Here is a 19,019-nt window from a genome sequence, read left to right as displayed (position 1 = left end):
TGTTGATTAATCTCTAATAAAAAAAATTTGTCGGTATCTTAATTGGAAGCAGACACATTCTGGTGACATTACAAAATGTAAATGTCTTCATGATATATTCAAGGACTAAACATTCGAAAGTATTTTTGCTGTTATAACATTGTATAAGAGAGATTATTTTTACTGAAAATATTAATTACAGTATACGCGCAAACAAATTTCACATCAACAAATTGTTGAGTGAAATGTTGAATACAATTCCAAGAAATTTTTGCAAAACACTCTAAAAAATCAAATTTTAATGTGAAAAATCAAGAAAGTTCTCGGCGATGATAAATTGTTGTATAATACATTAAATATTTTTTTCTTTTAAACAAATTATAGACATTTCATAAAAAAATGTAAAAACGTTAGAAAATGGCCATTTAAATATCGGCGACTACATTCTGCGGCATTTTATCTAATTGTAGTATCTTTAAGGCACTAACATCTTCCATTTACTATTAAATCTATGATCGTTTTTCGTTCAGTCAGTTAAAAATCGGAGAAAAATCTAACTTGGGAACATTTGATATGATCATCAAGATCGATAATTGTTTTAAGAAATTGTTATCTTTAGAATTAACTATCTTTCAGAATTAGAATTCAATCTTTGTTTGATTTATCGATGTAAACGTAGTTAATTGTAATTATAGTAATCTGTTCCGAAATTCGATCATAGCTACAAATGAAATGTAAGTCTAACAGTGTGATCTGATTATCAATTAGGTTATGCTGCTATATTGAACAAATAGTTTCTTGCATATCCATTGTTCATTAAATTGCTAAGGCACTGTTCTACAAAAGTTCGGAAAAGGCACCTCAGCGTATTTCTCGCCGAGCAGTCGCATATTTTTTTGTGTATTATGTTTACTTATCCGCCGAGAAGTTATGTGTGTGTATTTCTTTTGGTTTTCATGTGAAAACATACGCGCTAAGCTCTCCGGATACTCTCCTTATCGTTCATCCGGTATTATTATCACTTTCTGTGCAAACGGACTGTATCTTGTCGCGAAGAGATAAACTTAATTAATGTAAAAATTCATTCTGTCTCTTCTCTAGCCATACATAATAAATCTCCAAGAGACGTTCTAAAGACGTTCAGAATATGTTCTACATCTTAAGGATGTTCTTAAGACGTTTCTCGGATAAAGTTGTATAAGTAGTCACGTCTAAAAACAAGAACCCTGAGAAAGAAAATTGTTCATTTAACTAAATTAATTTAAGTCGTCTTAATTTTTTATAAAGAATGTATGCATTTAAGTTAAACATATATTTGACTTAAATACATACATTCTCCAACGAAAGAAATAAAGACAAATAAACAATTTTTTTCTCAGTGAAGGACAACGAAGATATTCTTAATACGATAAGAAGTATACGGCGAGATTATATACGCGAGAAAATAAATTATCGAATGAAAAATGGAATCGTATCAATGTTTGAGCGTGCTTTAGGAATAGAAGAAGCGAGAAATCTGTTCCTCTTGAACGATTCATACCAATTATAATACATATATTCCATACACACATATATTAAACAGCTTTGCATTATGTCGATCAGCGACTGTTTTTTTTAAAACATACTTGAATATATTTTTTCTTTCTTTTATCTTCTTTGTCCATATAATAACTTTCCACATATAACTTCTATCTCTTCAAACTCTTAATTATCGTTCTCTAACTTGATCGTTCAACGATCATCACATTTCTTTATTCTTTCATTTTTGTGTCTCAACTCGCAGTCTTTCTAATTAACATTCAATTTATCAATACTGGTTGTAATATTCATCGCGTACCCTCCAGAACTACTCCTTTTTATTTCGCCTAAAGATAAAAATAATCAAAAAAACCTAAAAATTTTAAAATAAACAAAAAACTTAGTTTTTTTTTATTTAAAAATATATATTTTTAAAATATTTAATGCTATCTTTAGCTTAAAATTCAATTTTCCAAAAAATTTCTGTATCAAGATAGCTATAAATTAAAATGTAGTACCATGACTAAAGTGGCGGTGGCAATGGACACACTTAAAGTTAATAATATTTAAATATTTAAAGTTATAAAAAGTAATAGAGATATAAAATTCATTTTTGATATCCATCGTTAAAACTTTACACATATTATTTCAGTATTAATAACATCGAAATAATACAAATAAAGCGTTTTAACGATGTATATAAAAATGAATTTTATATTTCTTGTGTAGGATTTTAATAAAAACAGTATTTTTATGATAAAAATCTTCTTTAATTGATTTTTTCTTTGAAGATTAAACCCATTCTTTCTCTAATTTCGCCTTTATATTTATTGAGTTATAATCGATCATTGTCATTGCACAATCAAACTCTGTTACATGAATTAATTAAATAAATAATTTGTCATTACTAATCGAAAGACGCATACAAAGCAACTGTTCTGAAAATTTTTACAACAAATATAAAAGACAATCAGAGAGATAAAGAGCACTCAATATTGTAACTATTATTGAATCTTCTCGTTATCGAATGCGCAACAGGAACGCTAATATTGCCGACATAACGCAACAGGCATTTTTTAATTTTACAGTCTAGACGATAGGAAAATGATATCTTTCTCTCACTTCTTCAGTACCAAAGCGAAAGATATGACAATCGCATTAATCCCTACTATCTCGCAATGCATACAGAGTATCAATTGTCGCGTCGCCGACTTGCCACTTCGTATTACTATTTTTCTTTATTTTTTACGGACAATGCATTAAACTATTCTATTACCTAGATTGTCGTAAGGACTTCACGCGGAGGGTACACAGAATGATACTAACAAAGGGAAAAATGTACAAGGTACCTTTTTTCTCCTATTAAATATTATAATTTGTCTTTTTTTCATGCTAAAGCTATATTATAGACTTGTCTTCGTATTATTGTCTTAGTGCTACGCCAGATCCTCGCATTCCTCGTTCCCGGTTCTCAAGATTCATAGTCCGGAAGAATTATATTTTAAGATTCGACATAGATCTCGTAATTCTTGATTGAATTTATCCCATATCAAAGTTCTTGTTTATACGTGGAAGCGTTTACTAGAGTCTGTAAAGATTGCTAGATGCATATGTTTCTCCGATTCTTCGTCGCCGGTTTACCTCAATATTTAGATTCTATATACAAAAACAAAAAACAAAAAAAGACCGAATCGCCTTAACGTATTTTCTCGACGTAGCCACAGATACCAAACGTATCTTGACGAAACGATTCAAAGCTCTCAACCTAATAGTACTCGTTCTGAAGATAAACGTTATTGACTAGCCCCCTACAGGTTGCCACTAATCATCCATATTACCAGGAACGTTGCTCGATCGTGAACAATCGAGGTATTCAAGTTTTTTTTTTTCGGGGAATGTCTATAGGGACTAGGAATTTGTCTTTTAAAGGGCGTCTTTCGAAATTTCGCGGACGACCGTTTTAGACTTTCTTTTACGCGGGACAATTATCGACGGTGGGCATCGAGTTGCGACAAAGTCGTTGACTAGTCCCCTACTGGTTTCGCTCGATTTTCCACCTAGTCGGGAGAAGAATAGGCAATGCCATTCTCTAGGGAATGTCTACAGGGACCAAAGTAATGCTTTATTCGGGCGTCCTGTAACGCGCAGAAATTCTACGGGAGATCGTTAGGTGTCCATGTGTCGGTATTTGTGCGCCGACATTTGCGCCAGACCCAATACTGCATATTGACACTGCAAACAATGATAATGCGTCTGTTTGCCAGAGTGTTGACACTGCACAGCTCCACACGGTTGACTGGGCGTAAACTTTTGGAAACCTGCCGCTGCGATACTGTCCAGCTTGGCATGTTGCCGCCGATGAGCGACCACCTTATTCGTGTCAGTACAGACGAAGTCGCACTTCAAACAGTGAAAATGTGACGCCTTGTTTTGCATCGATCCGAGGGATGATGTATACGCGCATTGAGCCCTGCCACATGGTACGTTAGCCCGATACTGCTGGAAATCACCTCCCATCAAGGTATCTAGCCGTTCATGCCTTGCGGTATGTTGCACAAATCGAGTTTTGTCGCAGAACGAATAGCCACAATCTTGACGCATACAGTGAAAGTGAGTTTGATGCTCTCTGTAGCCGCAATGAGGATACCTGCAATCCTCGTTGAATCTGAATCTGTAACAGCAATAAAATAAAATTTTCAACCAATCATTAACAAAACAATAGCTATGTTCAACAGAATATTTATTTTACAACTGTTGGAAGTTTTTTTACTAAGATACAACTACTCCTGTAGATCTAAAAGTATCTAAAAGTATATCCAATCAGAAAACATAAAGAGAACTTCTAATTGCAATTACACCAACCTGACATATCCTTCTGGTACAGGTTCATCCTTCAGCATACGCATTGAATGATGAAGTCTTTGCTTCTTGGCTTCCGGCGAATTAGCATCTGGCGGTGAGAGAGATCGTTTATTCAAATTAAGATTAGCTGCTAGTGAAGCTAGAGGATTTTCGTCTCTCGCAGGTGGGAGAAAATTGGTCGGTGGTAATCCGGGTGCAAACATCAGTCCAGGTCCGCCGGCATACATTCCACCATGCTGAAGAAACGGCGGTAAGGCCTGATTCATCAGGGCGATCTGTTGATTCATCGCGGCCATCACAGCGGGGCTCGGAAAGTGAAAGCCGTGACTGAGATCGAGTTCGAAACTTGTCGGTATCGAAGGCTGTTGCATATTGCTAGGTTGAATTGGTGGTTGCGCCAATTGACCGTTTTCGTGATTATCTATCGCAGTATTATTGCCTTCGTCCCTACATACAATTTCGGACGGTTCCCGCTTAACGTTCGGGACATTTTGCACACCGATATCGATACTACATCTCGGTTTTTCCAATTTAATGTCTTTCGATTGAGATTGTTGATTAAGAGTCTGCTGCATCTGCCGTTGCATTTGGTTCTGAAAATTCTGAATGTTCTGAGCCATTTGAGCATTCGGCGACATAAAGTCGTGTTTCTGCGACAGTTGCGTGATGTAATCATGCTGCAGTTGATTAGGCGACGGGCTAACCATGTCGTGTTGCTGCTGGCTGAGAATGGCACCGGTCGAATGCTTCGCTATATGCGCAACCAAGCGATCTAACTCGGAGAAAGCCTGATTACACGCGTTGCAGTGATAATGATTCTTGCGTTTCAGCTTGCAGAACGGCCTGCTACAGCTTTGCTCCGGTCCATACAAGGTGTGCGGCGAGGTAGTGCTCATAGATGATATAACCGGCGATTCTGCAATGTCAAAGATTTCTCTGAGCTTGGATCGTACGCCCGCAAACACTATAGACGTAAGTAAGAGAACTAATTTACTAATACAGAAACACTCTCAAAAGCACAAAACTTGGTCGAAAAGAGACAGACGAACCTTGGTGCACGGAAGTTCGCATGGATAGCACGACGCCCGGAAGTGCGGGTTCGCTCGGCGGTCCGCTGACCGGATAATAGGTGCCAGCCGCCCTCACCACTAGCAACAATCAACCAAACAACCAACACTTCAAATATACAGCCCGCTATGAATACAACCACCGTGTATATAGTATATATACATGAGAAAACAAATACTCTCATGAGACAAAACAACGGAAGAATAGCAAAGAGTATCCTACTTCAATGACAAACGCAAAATGTGACATATAAACTGATGTGCGACTACGTGCAAGAAAAGCATGCATATGTACTTGAGTGGAAGAAAGTATCTGATGTTTCTTAAAAAAAAAAAGATTATTGTTGAATGAAACTTGCCCAAATATTATGGTGCATTGATCAGTACGCTCTTTTCTCATACTTACCGGTAGTCTTGCCATTATCAGGACTCGCAAGTTCGGATTCCTTGTCCTCGATTATCGACCTGCTCTCCTGATCAGCTGCCGTTAGACTCTCGTCAAGCTTCTCGATTAACTCGGCTGGATTCTTCACCTGGATTCTTGGTTTCGTCTCCTGAATCAATGATTGAAGCTGTGTTTGACATTCTTGATTGCTCGATTCTTGACCACAAAGTTCGACGTGACCGGAGGAGTGTTGCTTCTCGTGCAATGCCATTGTTGAATATCTAACGAACGAGTACCCGCAATTCGGTCTAGTACAATGGAAATGCCGATTAACGCGATTACTGTGACAGCCAGTCAGTCGACAGTCGACCATCTTGTCATAGAAGGCAAAGCCTGGCGGTATGTCGACATTGTCGTGAAAATCTTTACTATGCATGAGCAGTTGGTCTGGTCGATCGGTGGAAAAATGACATCGTAATTGGGAACAATGATGATGCCTAGTTGATCTAAGCACACAAGCCGTGTCCGGACATCCTTCTGAATTGTACGTAGCGAATCCATCGGGCTCGCCCAAACTGTTCGAGGGCGACACGCTACCTTCTCGATCATCCATTAGCATATTAGATGTTAAATTAGGAGTTTGCGGTTTGGGGAGCTTAAAACTTGTGAAGATCGCCTGCGGCGAATCGTGAGTGTGTGTTGCGGGGTCGCCGCCTGACCAGATTTCTATCACGCGATTTTTAGGAGGTCTACCGCGCTTTCGCCTGAACATCGCGTCGATGTTTGTCAGGTGGGTCAATGTGACATCGGAGGAAAGAGCATGCGAAGAACAAGAGAGATTTAATTGTCGACTGTACTCGTGAATCTTGTAATGCTGCAATCTACGAAATGGCTTGTCAGTGGAAAGTATCACTTCTCGGCAGTTCTCCCAATTGCAATGATAATGCTTCTCTTTGTCTGCGTACGGACAATTATCATCGCAGCCGCCCTCTTCAAAGAAAGCGTCCGTTATACGTTCCTGCGTCTCATGTTCCTTCAGATGTTCTCTAACTTCCCGGGGATCCTTCAAGGTCGCTCCACAGCGGTCTAATCCGCAATGATGGTGCTCTCTGCCGGTGTTACAGACGCAATCCGAGGTGGCCGGTATCAGATAGGCCAATTCGGCGGCGGTGAGTTGTTGAAATTGTTGCTGCTGCTCGAGATTAACGGAACTTCCGCTGGCCGTAGTGGTCGGAGCAGTGAGATCCATAGCGAGGTCGCTAGCACTTTGAAAAGAATCTTCCAAAGAATAGTACGATGGAGAACCTCTACCTTCGTTCGAGCTCTCACCGTTCAAACTTAAAGATAAACTTTGAGCGCTTAATTCGTCCGGCGCCCATGACCCAGGTGGACGAATACCACCTACCGTAGTGACCGGCTTGTACTTCCGATAAGCAAGTTCTGTATCGTGACGATCATGTTTTCGCTTGTGTGAAAAAAGCTGACCGGACGAATGCAAAACGTAGCTACAGTGCGGTCGTATACAATGAATGTGATTGCAAACCCGGGAGAATCGGCATTGATCGAAAGGGCAGGCTTCCGATTTCATAAATTTCTTGAAACCGTCGCGCGCTAATTGCTCGTCCTTGATGTGATAAGATTTGTGCTTGTCTGAAAAAAAAAATAAAAGAAATCTTGTAGATCAAATCACGAAAATTTGAAACAACAATATTAGATGTCTTCTAATCAGAGATTGATCTCTTTTGATTAATTCTGGTAATTCGCATTAGTTACAGCCAGATGGTACATATCTTTTCTTATTTGCAGGATTTTGTCAGAACATGAATGGCTGTTATGATCAGTTTCTGAGTCTCTCTTAGAGAATGATATTTTCTATAGAGAATATAACAAGGTATGTTAAATATAAAATTTATCAACGTAATTGTTTTTCAGTATATGAATTAAATCTGTAACATTTGACATGCTATATAAGTTTTCAATAAAGGGATTTGATTGACGATAGCACGCGATCTAGAACATGGGCGATCATTAATCACGCAAGCATTCTTACCCATATCGGCTTTATTTTTGAATGTGAACCGACATCCTGGTCGACGACAGTGAAAGTGCGTGGTACGTTGTCCAACAAACGGACAATGGTCAGTCGCGCAACTTTCGGTGGCCCGAAATCGCTGGAAACCCTCTTGTATGATGGCAGAGTCTTTGCGATGATAATTTGCGTGCATTTGCACGTCCGATGTCGATATGTACACTTTGTCGCAATTCTCGTGAATGCAGTGATAGTGGGTCTGCTTTCTATTATGCGGACAAGACCGGCCAGGGTGTTTTTCCGAGCAATCGTCCGTCGGCGAATATCTCATGAATCCGTGCTGCAAAGACTCGTCTCTCTTCTTATGCCACTTGAAGTGCCTGATCATCTCTTCTTTCTTCACAAATACTCTTCCGCTACAATCCAGACAATGAAAGTGCTCCCTACAACCCAGTTCCTTGCAATACGTACTGCCGCATTCTTGACTGGATGCATATCTTCTCACATATCGGGAATAATCGATGATTGGTTGGGACACTGTCTTGGAACCACTCATCAGAGAATCCGCCACCGGAGACATACTCTGCCTGAGCAAGGCTGCGACAAATGAGGGAGGATCTAATTTATTAAATTAAAACGACTGATACGTCGACGTACGAAAAATATATCAGGTGCGGGAAAAAGTTCATGGCATTTTTCCCGTTAGATTAAAAAAATGCCACGAACTTTTCCCCATACCTAATATTATAAAAATTAAATCAAATAAACCCCCATGGCGTTTATCACTTACGTATGTTTATATACGTATGTTAATCTCGTATGTTGATTTTCATTTAATAAACCAAATAAACAAGAATATCTCGATAATAATTGTCCATCATTTCTATTTAATTGTCATTTCTATTTAATTAAAAGTAAGTTTAATTTCAAAGTTGTTATTTGAGTGCAACGTGTTTTAGTGTTCGTGACGATTTTCGCCTCGAAATGAATTTTTGCAATTTTTGCCTCAAAATCAAACAATCAACTACTAGTCATACGACGGCGTTTTGAAAAATGGTTCCTTCACTATGACAATGCGCCTGCCCACTCAGCCTTGTTAATTCGCAAGTTTTGTGCCAAAAATCAGACTATCCTCTCCCAACCTCCTCAGACCTTGTTCTCTGCGACTTTTTCTTGTTCCCAACATTAAAATCAGTTCCTAAAAATTCAATACACTAAAATTACAAATACAATAAAACACGTTTTGCACTCAAATAGCAATAATTTTGAAACTAAATGAGATGTAAATAATTAAAAAAACTCAGTTACTCGGAAGATTATAACAATTGTAGTGCTGCAAACTGCACGTCGCTAGGACGCTCCGTTGCCGAGTAATTAAAAAAGTCCGCTTATTTTTTTATCAGATCTCGTATATATATTACATCAACATAGTTTTATTTAACGCAAAATGATACAATATCCAAATATTAGCTGTAGTAAAAAGAAATCCATTATTTTTCCATTCAATTTCATGCAAAAATAATGGATTTCTTTTTACTACACCTAATATTTGCGAAGTACTATAAATATAAAAATTGTATCAAATTTCAAAATTGAATGCTAGAGATTTGCGTTTTCATTTTAGTTTTCCGTGAGAAAATCTTATTTATTAAATTAAATCAACTATTAAGTACGAAAAAATATAATATTTCAGAAATAATATTTCAGAATATTAAATCAAATAAACAATAATATCTCAATAGAAAGATTCTTCACTTTTATTTAAAGTGAATATTACGTTAACATATTTTCGATATAGCACAAAATGTGCTATAGTAATATAACAAAATAATATAACAAACTATTAAATACGAAAAAATATTTCAGAATATTAAATCAAATAAACAATAATATCTCAATAGAAAGATTCTTCACTTTTATTTAAAGTGAATATTAATATTAATATATTTTCGATATAGCACAAAATGTGCTATAGTAATATAACAAAATATTTGTAAAATATTAAAAATCCAAAAGTTACATCAAAATTTTCAAAGCTCAAAATCTCAATAGATCACATACTGTCCTAGAAATCTACACGAGTTCTTTTCGAATTTCCATGCGATAGTCAAATAGGTATTCGGTCGATACTAGCTGTAGGTCGCTGGTATACATTCCTCTACAGGCAACCATCTTATTTTACCGACCGTGTATTCTTGAGCGATACTATCATTCTGGATAATACGATTCGCGTTCACATCGCCAGAGGAGTCGCGCATACCAGAATGACTTCTGATACACATACCGCGAGTTATGAGCACGTTCGTCGACCTATGGCGCTCTCCCGCGCGACCGAAAACTGGTTGTCCGATGGACGCGCGTATGGATATGCCACGAAATAAAAGAGAGAGGGCAAAAAAAAAGAGAGCGCGGGAGAGGAAAGAATGGTCGGCGAAAAAAAAACTATCGGGCCGATCGCAATACGCATATGCAAAAAGCGCGGCGTGGCCGCGGGCAAAGCGAGAGGCGCGTAAGCATTTACTGGCGCGCGCGTTCATAGCTCTTCTAAAAGACTTGAAACGGCCGCGACACGCAAGAAAATATTGAGCGCAAGACGCAATTCGGTTGACCAATCCTCGCTTGCGATAATTATCTCCCGAGGTAATGCGCACACGAGAGATGGAAATAAACTGTGCGCGCACACTATGCCATTCTCTCCCTTTTTTTTTTACTTAAACGAATAATTCCACAGTTAAAGCACTCTCAAGCGGCCACATTTGCATTTCTTGCCAGAATGTATTTAAATTTTATTATTCGGGCATGTCGAATATTGTGAACAACAAACCTCTTCTACAAACGTTCATTTGTGCCGTTTGGTGGGTATTAGATTGATACATTATATACTGAAGATATTTAAATCTACAAAATTGAGACGTGCGACATATAAAATGATTTTCATAAAAAGTTAATCTTTCGAAAAAAATATATAAAATATAGTAAAAATAAAAATAAAAATAAAAATGCTTCTCAAACAAAAAAATTAAAAAATGAAATCCAAATGGTATTATTTTTCATTTTTTAAAAATAAAACCTAAGTATTGCTACAACAGTAACAATGTTGCTGCAAGCTTCTATGTCATAGTGTTATTACAATATTAGAGGAATATTACAGTTGCTGAAACATTTCTGGAATAATCTGTGCCATGCAGGATATATATATTCGTATTCTTATTGAAAGGATTTCCTATTCTATTATAATTTAATATAATTCGATATTAGCTTCAATTCTTTCAATTCTTTTCAATTCTATTATAATTCGATAATAGCTTCAATTTTTTTAAAAATACTGAGCAGCATGAGATGAGTGACATATGAAAAGATAATTGTATATAATAGTTAGATCATGTCAACGAATTAAAAACAAAAGTGTTGCGACTGCTTTTCTTTGATTTATCGAACGCCACGGAGTCGATCACAGAACGATAACAAATCATATGTCACATTGCCCGAAACCGAAGTGTCCTCCGGGCCTCGAGTGTCCTAATCCCACCAACATCTATCACACGCGTTATTCAGTGCACCCTACCAGGACGAGACTGATTCTCAGAAATTCCTACTTGCTGACTGCAAGGCTGCGCGCGCGTTTGAATGCCCGCGTGTTCAGGAACGAGTTTAAAAATTGTCGAATATTTCTCGTGGCTCTCTCGCGGGGACTCCCCGCTCTTCGTGGTATATGTGCCCGTCAGAAACGGAGGGAACGCGCGTACATTGACTGCCCGTGCGTTTCTGCAAGAGCGTATCTCGGTATAAAAAGAGAAAGAATTTAGTCTTCAGAAGGAAAGAAAAAGAAAGAGAAAGAAAGAGGGACTAAGAAAGGAAAAAAAGAGAGAAAAAGAGAAAGAGAGACGAGTGTTACGAGAAGGAAAAAAGTGTAGCGGGAGAACATTATTCTCCCGCGTTATAATAAGAAATATACATCTTTGGATGGAAGCAGCAAGTATTTTGCTTCACATTACTTCTTCGCGAATCCAAAAGTTCTACTGGCACTCACGTGAATCAGATCGCTCTTCAGCGAAGTCGAGTAACTCCGGCCGATTTAATAATAAGCGCCGGTGTCACCGGATATGCTTCCAGTTACGCGCCGTTGCGTAACATTCGGTTACGGCGATTAACTTATCCTTTGGCTGGATAATTACGCAATGCAGCGTATCTTGATGTCACGTATCTTGTATAGCTGCTCATTAAAGACACCTTTGGCTTTCACGTTGCGGGAAACTATTGTTTGTACAAATTTATAATCCGCGCTGGTTGCCGACCGGTATGTTGTTTGCCGGGTCGAAGCTTCAAGTATGTAATCGAGGAGTGCTTTTCTCAAGCCAAGGCCTAACGTACAATAAGGCATCATCGTATCAATTAAGGATAAACATTAAATAGCCAGAGTTCTCGGAGAATATAACATGCACATTGCATGATTTTGATTAACTTCTCTATATCCAAGAATGTCAAATATTTCGATGGCTTATTATGCAAACCGGGAAGCGTGCCAAAATCGTGATGGTATGTAAGTGAAACACACCGCGGCCTTGAAATGCTTTAAGGAGAAAAAACCCGATCGATTTGTAGTCTCGGTGCAGAATGATGTTATCGTTCAAATTAAAATGCTTGAGAATTACTGAGAAGAAAAAAATATTTCGTATTCCATCATATTATTTTCTTCATTAATATTCAATTAATTTTATTTTACTCATTGTCAGTTAAATGAAATAAATTTAATTAATTAGAATTATATTAAAATTAATTCATTTGAATAGCGAGAGACAATAATACTCTTTGAGTCACAAGTTCAAGATTTTAGACTTTAGAAAATTAAAAAATTAAATTTCATAAAAGCTCATCTTACATCTATTATTGTATTGGAGAAAAAAAAGCAAGATGATCTGATGCTCCCCTTTAACGAGAAGGAAGATACCACCCACGCGGAATCACGCCGTTACTGATGGCACCAAATGGAGAATATGCACGACGTGACGGGGCTTAAAGAGCAAATCTTAAAAAATATGTGAAACCCCCAGGACGACACGTAGCCGGAGCTCCCTTCCTCCTCGCATCCAGCGGCTTTGAGCTCAAACCCTTTTATATGTAGTTCTTAAAGCTGCTCAGAGAGCGGGGAATCGGGAGCCCGATCCCGAAACCGTAGAGAGATGGAAACGGAACGGTTGTCCGAGAGGCGCGGCGTAGAGGGAGTCTAAAATTTTCAAAAAGGCCCGAACCTGAAAAGACCCCGTATTTCAGGGTCGTTTTCCTTTTTTATCATTAATCCGTAGGCCGAGCGAATAACCCTTTATACGAGGTACACATCGAAAACGGTTGCTGCCTTCATCGCGCGTTCACGTGTATCATTCTCTCTCGCTCTTTCGCTTTGCGCACTTACACGTGTGCTTACATACACGTTTATAGGCGCGCATAGAGGGGTTAACGCAACCTACGAAAGTGCGTGTTTGGATAATACGTGGAGTGCCCGCTGCGCTCGCCGATTCGTCGTCTTAGCCTCGGTGACCCCCATTGAATGCTTTTTCTTCTCGAGAGGTTCTAAATACCGGTGAAAAAAAAAGAAATACATGAACAGGCACGAGGTACGGACGTGCCCTTATTCGTTGCTTTTTCCTCAACCCCTGGTTAAGTCTGCAACCCTTCCTCAATGGTACTCGTCGCGACATTGTTTCCGGAAAAATGGCTTCGCGAATGGTACCACCGACCAGATGCGACTTAATAACCCAGAATCAACGCTGGAATACTTCATATCGATTTGCAGCACTCCTGCCGTATAGCGAGCAAACAAAGGCTAATTTCCTTATCTTTATTTTGTTTCCAATGATGGCTGCTACAAGATACTATGAATGACATAATGAAATACATATTTGACGAAATTACAGTCAATAGACTGTAATTCGAGAGAGACATTTTGCATTAAAAATTTATAATACATATCGTATCTTCAATATAATCTGAACATATCTGAATATATCTGAATACAATTCGATAATAAGTAACTAAATGTGTCAATAGCGATCGTATTAATAAAAGTCTTGTATTAATAAAAGTCAATCGACGACTTTAGTGACTGATAGATTTCCAGCGTTTGAATAGCAAGCTCAGAGTATGTCGGCGCCAACATCACTCGTACAAAGAGAGAATATGAGGAAAGAGTAGATATAAGGAGAACCGAGAGGAGAGAAACGGAGAAAGTGAGCGGAATGGGAAAGAGAGAGACAGCAACCGACACTAAACTATTCTAAGATTCGCAAGAGTGTCGCAAACTTATTGTCTTTCAGCAAATGTGGCGGCGTTATTTCTGTCAAAATTACGTTATGGTTTCTATTGCCTTGTCCTGTTTGCTTAGCACCTTCTTTCTTTCTATTGTATATAACTTGTTTTTTCTTATCTCTTGCTTCTTGATCCATCCAGCTCATTTATCCTTCAGCTATACGTTTCTTTTTTTCTTCCTCTTCTTCTGCTGTACGCTGCGTTTCTCGAAGCAATAATCATCGGATTCCAGAATGAACGTTATTATGCAGATGATGAAGATGATGAATGCACACTATAATTTCATCCCAAAGAAGAGATCTGTTTGCCATTTTTTTATCAAGTGAATTTTATCAAGAAAACTATTCATTTGTAAATCTAGTGTAAGTAATAAAACCTAGCACTTAAAATCTAGAAAATTTCCTTCCTTCCTTGAACGATAAGAAAAGAACGATTTTGCAAAAATATCTAAAAATTCAGCTACAGCTTTTCAGTTATGAAAATAATTTTATTAAATAATCAAAATAATTACGTAGAGCGCTTAAACAGGTGGCTAGAATATTAAAACTGCCATCAATGTTGCAGTTCTACATAATTATTTTGATATTCAACAAAATTATTTTCAGATCTATACCTAGCTAAACTTTTTGATATTTCAGTAAAATCATTCTTTCCATAGTCTGATACGAGCATAAAAATTACAAAGTTCTAAGTGGTCTCTTAGCTTCTGATACAATAAAACTTAATTCAAAGTTTTTGAAATAATTGGCATCACAAAGAGATTGTCGTCACCCATTTAGCACCTTGGCGTGACATCGCCGCATTTCTTCTGAAGGCTCACCTTATTGCTCGACGCAACTGTCCGTCGTAGACCGTAGAATCATTCGGGACAAGAATAAACGTCGTTATGGCTGTTCTCCCATTCGTGGCGAACGAGTTCATTATAATTAGTCCGCCTTCTTTACTCGGGGGAGGTAGCGCGAGGTGACTGGAAAAGGGAAAGAAGGAAGCTCGGCGCTGGTTCTACATTGCTCTATGTTATAGCTTCGTCCGAGACTTCTATATTTGTACAGAATAATCTTCATAGATGCTTATTGAACGCAATTGATTTCAGTATTGCATCGTTTCATAACATCACTTTCCTGCGAGCAAACAAGACTCATCTTCGTAGAGAGATATCTAATCTCACTTTTAAATTTTACGAGCATAAGAATTATCAAATAAATCATTGGAATTGTTTAAGGATGAGAAAACTATTATAATAGAATAATGTCACGTTTTGAGAAGAAATAAAAAAAATAATAAATTATAACAAATTTTACTCAAGAAAAGTAAGATTGTTAAAATCTTCTAAAAATTAATATAGCTGTGCGTAAGCTTTCAGACATCTAATAACAGATTTTTAATAATTCAAGAATATTCGATTTCTCACTATACTCCTATTGTTTCCACGTGGCTGCGCATATGCCTAATGTACCTTCTTTCATCCAATCAACCCGCCAGTTAGCTTATGTAATTCAACGTAACGGCTTTAAGAAATGGGTACACGTGTCGTGACTTTCCTGTTGGAGAGCCGAGCGTTAAACAGATGTTTGCAGATGCGTGAGCGTCAACGTGATGATACCGCCTTGAGATTTGCAGCATACAAGTGACAATTTTACGATTGGCGCCACGATCATTCCTCTCATGACAATAGCATTATTTCAAGGAAATCAAGAAGACAGTACTAAAAAGATCGGACTTATCTGTTTGAATTCTTATATCAAAAAACGATATCTCAAATTAAAACGAATTAAAATATGCAGCTTCAATTCTATTTTCTTTCGTTTTTGCTCGAGGGTGCGTTTGTTAATATCGTGGCACCGGTATCGCTTTACTCATAGTAAATGAACAGAGGGGTTTACCAATCTCTCTTTAATCCGGCTTGCCCTCGTCCCGCCGGACGCTGTCGCGTATAGATTTTTTCGGGGCAGTATTACATGCGTACTACTTAATACACCCTCTTACTCTCCTTCTCCCCCTCTCCTTGACCCCTTCATGCAACCCCTTCTTTTTTAGAATGCTGCAAACCCTCTGCACCCTTACTTATGACGGGCGTGTTAAATTTAACGAGGGGACGCGTTGCTGTGCCAGATATTCGGATACAATTTTTGAATCGAACGTACAAATCAATTTTCTTTGTCAATACAAAATAATTCCGCATTCTTTTCTAAATATTTAGAAATATTTCAAATTTTTAGAAATAAAATTGTTAGAAATAAATTTCATGGAGTCCGTTATGTAGAATCACCTTCGTTGAGTTGTACCACAGAAAACATTTCCGGCAGCATTTTTTATTTATTCTTTGCCATTCCATGATTTTCATTATCATCAGAAAATTAAAAAAAACCTACTTTCTCATTTTTTGTATATAAATAGATTCTATAATGCGTCTTATTTTCAATGTAACGCAAACTATCTTTCGGATCTTTCGTCATATATCAATCTTTGCAGTCTAAAAAAGCGATAGAACTTTTTTTAATTATCCAATGCACATGTGATAAAATATTCTGATATGATCGCACGTATATTCCAAGAGCCTATGATGAGTAGATAACATGATACTTTCGTCTTGATGTCGAAAACAAAGATGCGATCCGAGTGAAATGTACTCGGCACTTTTAATACCCTTCTTCCAATTTTCACATCTAGCCCTCGGTTTTGCACTAAACGCACCCTTACTTACGTAGGACGCGCAAAGTTTTTACGAGGGGAAATACCGTGTGTAATATTAGCGCGCGCAATCTACCCCCTCGCACGCACACAATTTCTCCTTCCATTGGCCCCTAAAAAATAAACAGAAGCGAACCCTTTCTACAAATTCAAATAGCCGGAAGGGGAAACCGTCGTGTCAGCTTGTTCCTCGCGATCCTCTTTCCTGCTTTTCTTTGTTCGACTTTCGAAAACTTTTCGGTGAGCACGACAAAACGCAGCTCGCCACGGATCGGCGATTCACTGTCAAAACAAGAAATTCGATTCCCGTGATAGAGAGAGAAAGAGTCTCCCTCACTCTCGATAGATCTTCATTCAGTAAATTTTCCGTCGCGGGGTGACAATGAAGAAATAAAGAGATTCGAATGGGGAAATCTGTCGATGATGAAAGTCGTTATGAAACATTGGAAAGATTATCTCTTGGTGATTGAATAAGGTCAAAAGGAAGCGATTTGTCGCAGATATCAACAATTGTAAAACGTCAATATCAATTGAATTATGAGATATATCATAGAAATAAATTACTTGATGAAAGTTAATTTTAGAATTAATTCTAGAATGTTATCGATACGTAAATTTTACATGAAGTCGTTGAGCGACTAAACTATACCTTCAGTAGTTATTAAGAACTAGAAAGTCCAATCTGCTATGCTAAAAGCTAAGACAAGCGGTGATAAACTTTTAAAAATTCTGCTCGTTATATATGTATTGTATATCAATTTCCTGGTAGATTTCCTGATAGTCCAGTATTATAACAGAGCGTAATAAAAGTCATTTCAATTTTTAAGCAGTTTATACCATTATGTACTTATTTAAGTGCCAGAAGGATGTACATATAAAATGAACTACATATGTCATATCATTTTTTTAAATGTAAATTTTAGAATTTTGAGATTATAATCAAATTTAGTGATTCCGAAAAACAGGTAAATCTTCCATAAGTTATTTCATTAGAAAGCTCCGGTTCACAAATGGTCAATATTAAAAATGTAATTAATATTTATCAACAATTTTAATTGTAATTGTAAACAACTAGCTTGCCGTTCGCACATTGATATTTTATTTATGGTTGTCCGATTAATGAAGTTCACATCAACTGCTAATGACCAATGTAATACTATGCTTTCCGCCTGCTGGTCATGTAATCTTCTAATACCGCGCTGCGTAAGATTAGCGTTAATCGTTTCGTGTTAGCTTTCTAGAGAATTAAGTCCTTTCACTCGTTCGATTTTGCTGATCTGGCCGGCGGTTAGTAAAACGACTGCGACTGTGTCCATCTGTCTTCATCTGTTTTGAATTTGAAGTAGCGGCATGCGTGATAAACAAGAGTTGTATTACGCGATGCCAACAGCGTCCGATCTAAGATGGCAAGAGTCAGTATCTCCGCGTTAATAACGGCAGGCCAATAAACAATTTCATTTCCGCGAGGAAAATTATGATCGCGGACGCGCGCGCAATGAGCTCTTGGCTTCATATTTCTCGCAGGGTGGTTTTTTGTTTCTCCGCCATGTTGCCTGAGAAAAGCGCGCTCGAGCCACGACTCAGTGCGGCCGGCTCGTTAACGGAAATTTACGACAAACTGGCACAACGAGCTTGTTCTATGCGCATCATACAGACTCACACGTGTACCGGGAAGGTATCCTTGATGCGCAAGCGCGCGCCCGCGCGCCGATTTTTCTCTTATTCGCGCCGGTACGATGCATTCCGAAGTTTTACAAAGTACCACACAGCTCCCGTGATTTACGAGATCGCGTATCCAATAACTTTGAATATTCTTGGGGCGCGGTTATATGACTATTAGCTTAACAAGGCAGTTAGACGAGTGCGTAACAAGCGCGAGCTACTATTTAAGCGCACCACTATTTTTCATCGACGCCTGAGACTCAGGAATAATATGAGATGTTTTTCTTGCTTTTCTTCCTTATCTTTCATGTAGTAAAAGAATATATTTATATTTGTAGAATATATTTAACACCAGTTCTTGTTACAATTTTTGCATTTTAAAATTTTTAACTTTATTCAAGTGTTAATTTGATATAATGTGATTGTGTTATTTGTGAATATTTTATGTTAAATTAATATTCAACATTTCTTAAATTATTTTAAAATAAAACAATTAATTTGAGTAAATAATCAAATAATAAAA

General features: G+C 37.7%; 1 protein-coding gene across 1 annotated transcript in view; it reads right to left on the bottom strand.

The window, feature by feature from the left end:
• Nucleotides 1–3,663: 3,663 nt before the first annotated feature.
• The window catches only part of LOC105623820 (zinc finger protein castor homolog 1-like), a 55,822-nt gene continuing 40,466 nt past the window's right edge, over nucleotides 3,664–19,019 (bottom strand). Inside the window, exons 6-10 of the mRNA XM_012205196.1 lie at nucleotides 7,862–8,437; nucleotides 5,833–7,461; nucleotides 5,409–5,507; nucleotides 4,360–5,275; nucleotides 3,664–4,168 (exon numbers count right to left, since the gene is read on the bottom strand). Coding sequence (XP_012060586.1) covers nucleotides 3,664–4,168; nucleotides 4,360–5,275; nucleotides 5,409–5,507; nucleotides 5,833–7,461; nucleotides 7,862–8,437 — 3,725 coding nt within the window. The remainder of the gene's footprint in view (nucleotides 4,169–4,359; nucleotides 5,276–5,408; nucleotides 5,508–5,832; nucleotides 7,462–7,861; nucleotides 8,438–19,019) is intronic.

This window comes from Atta cephalotes (assembly GCF_000143395.1).
Source record: "Atta cephalotes unplaced genomic scaffold scaffold00065, whole genome shotgun sequence".
Lineage (NCBI taxonomy): Eukaryota > Metazoa > Arthropoda > Insecta > Hymenoptera > Formicidae > Atta > Atta cephalotes.
This window is presented reverse-complemented; position numbering and strand designations above follow the sequence as displayed.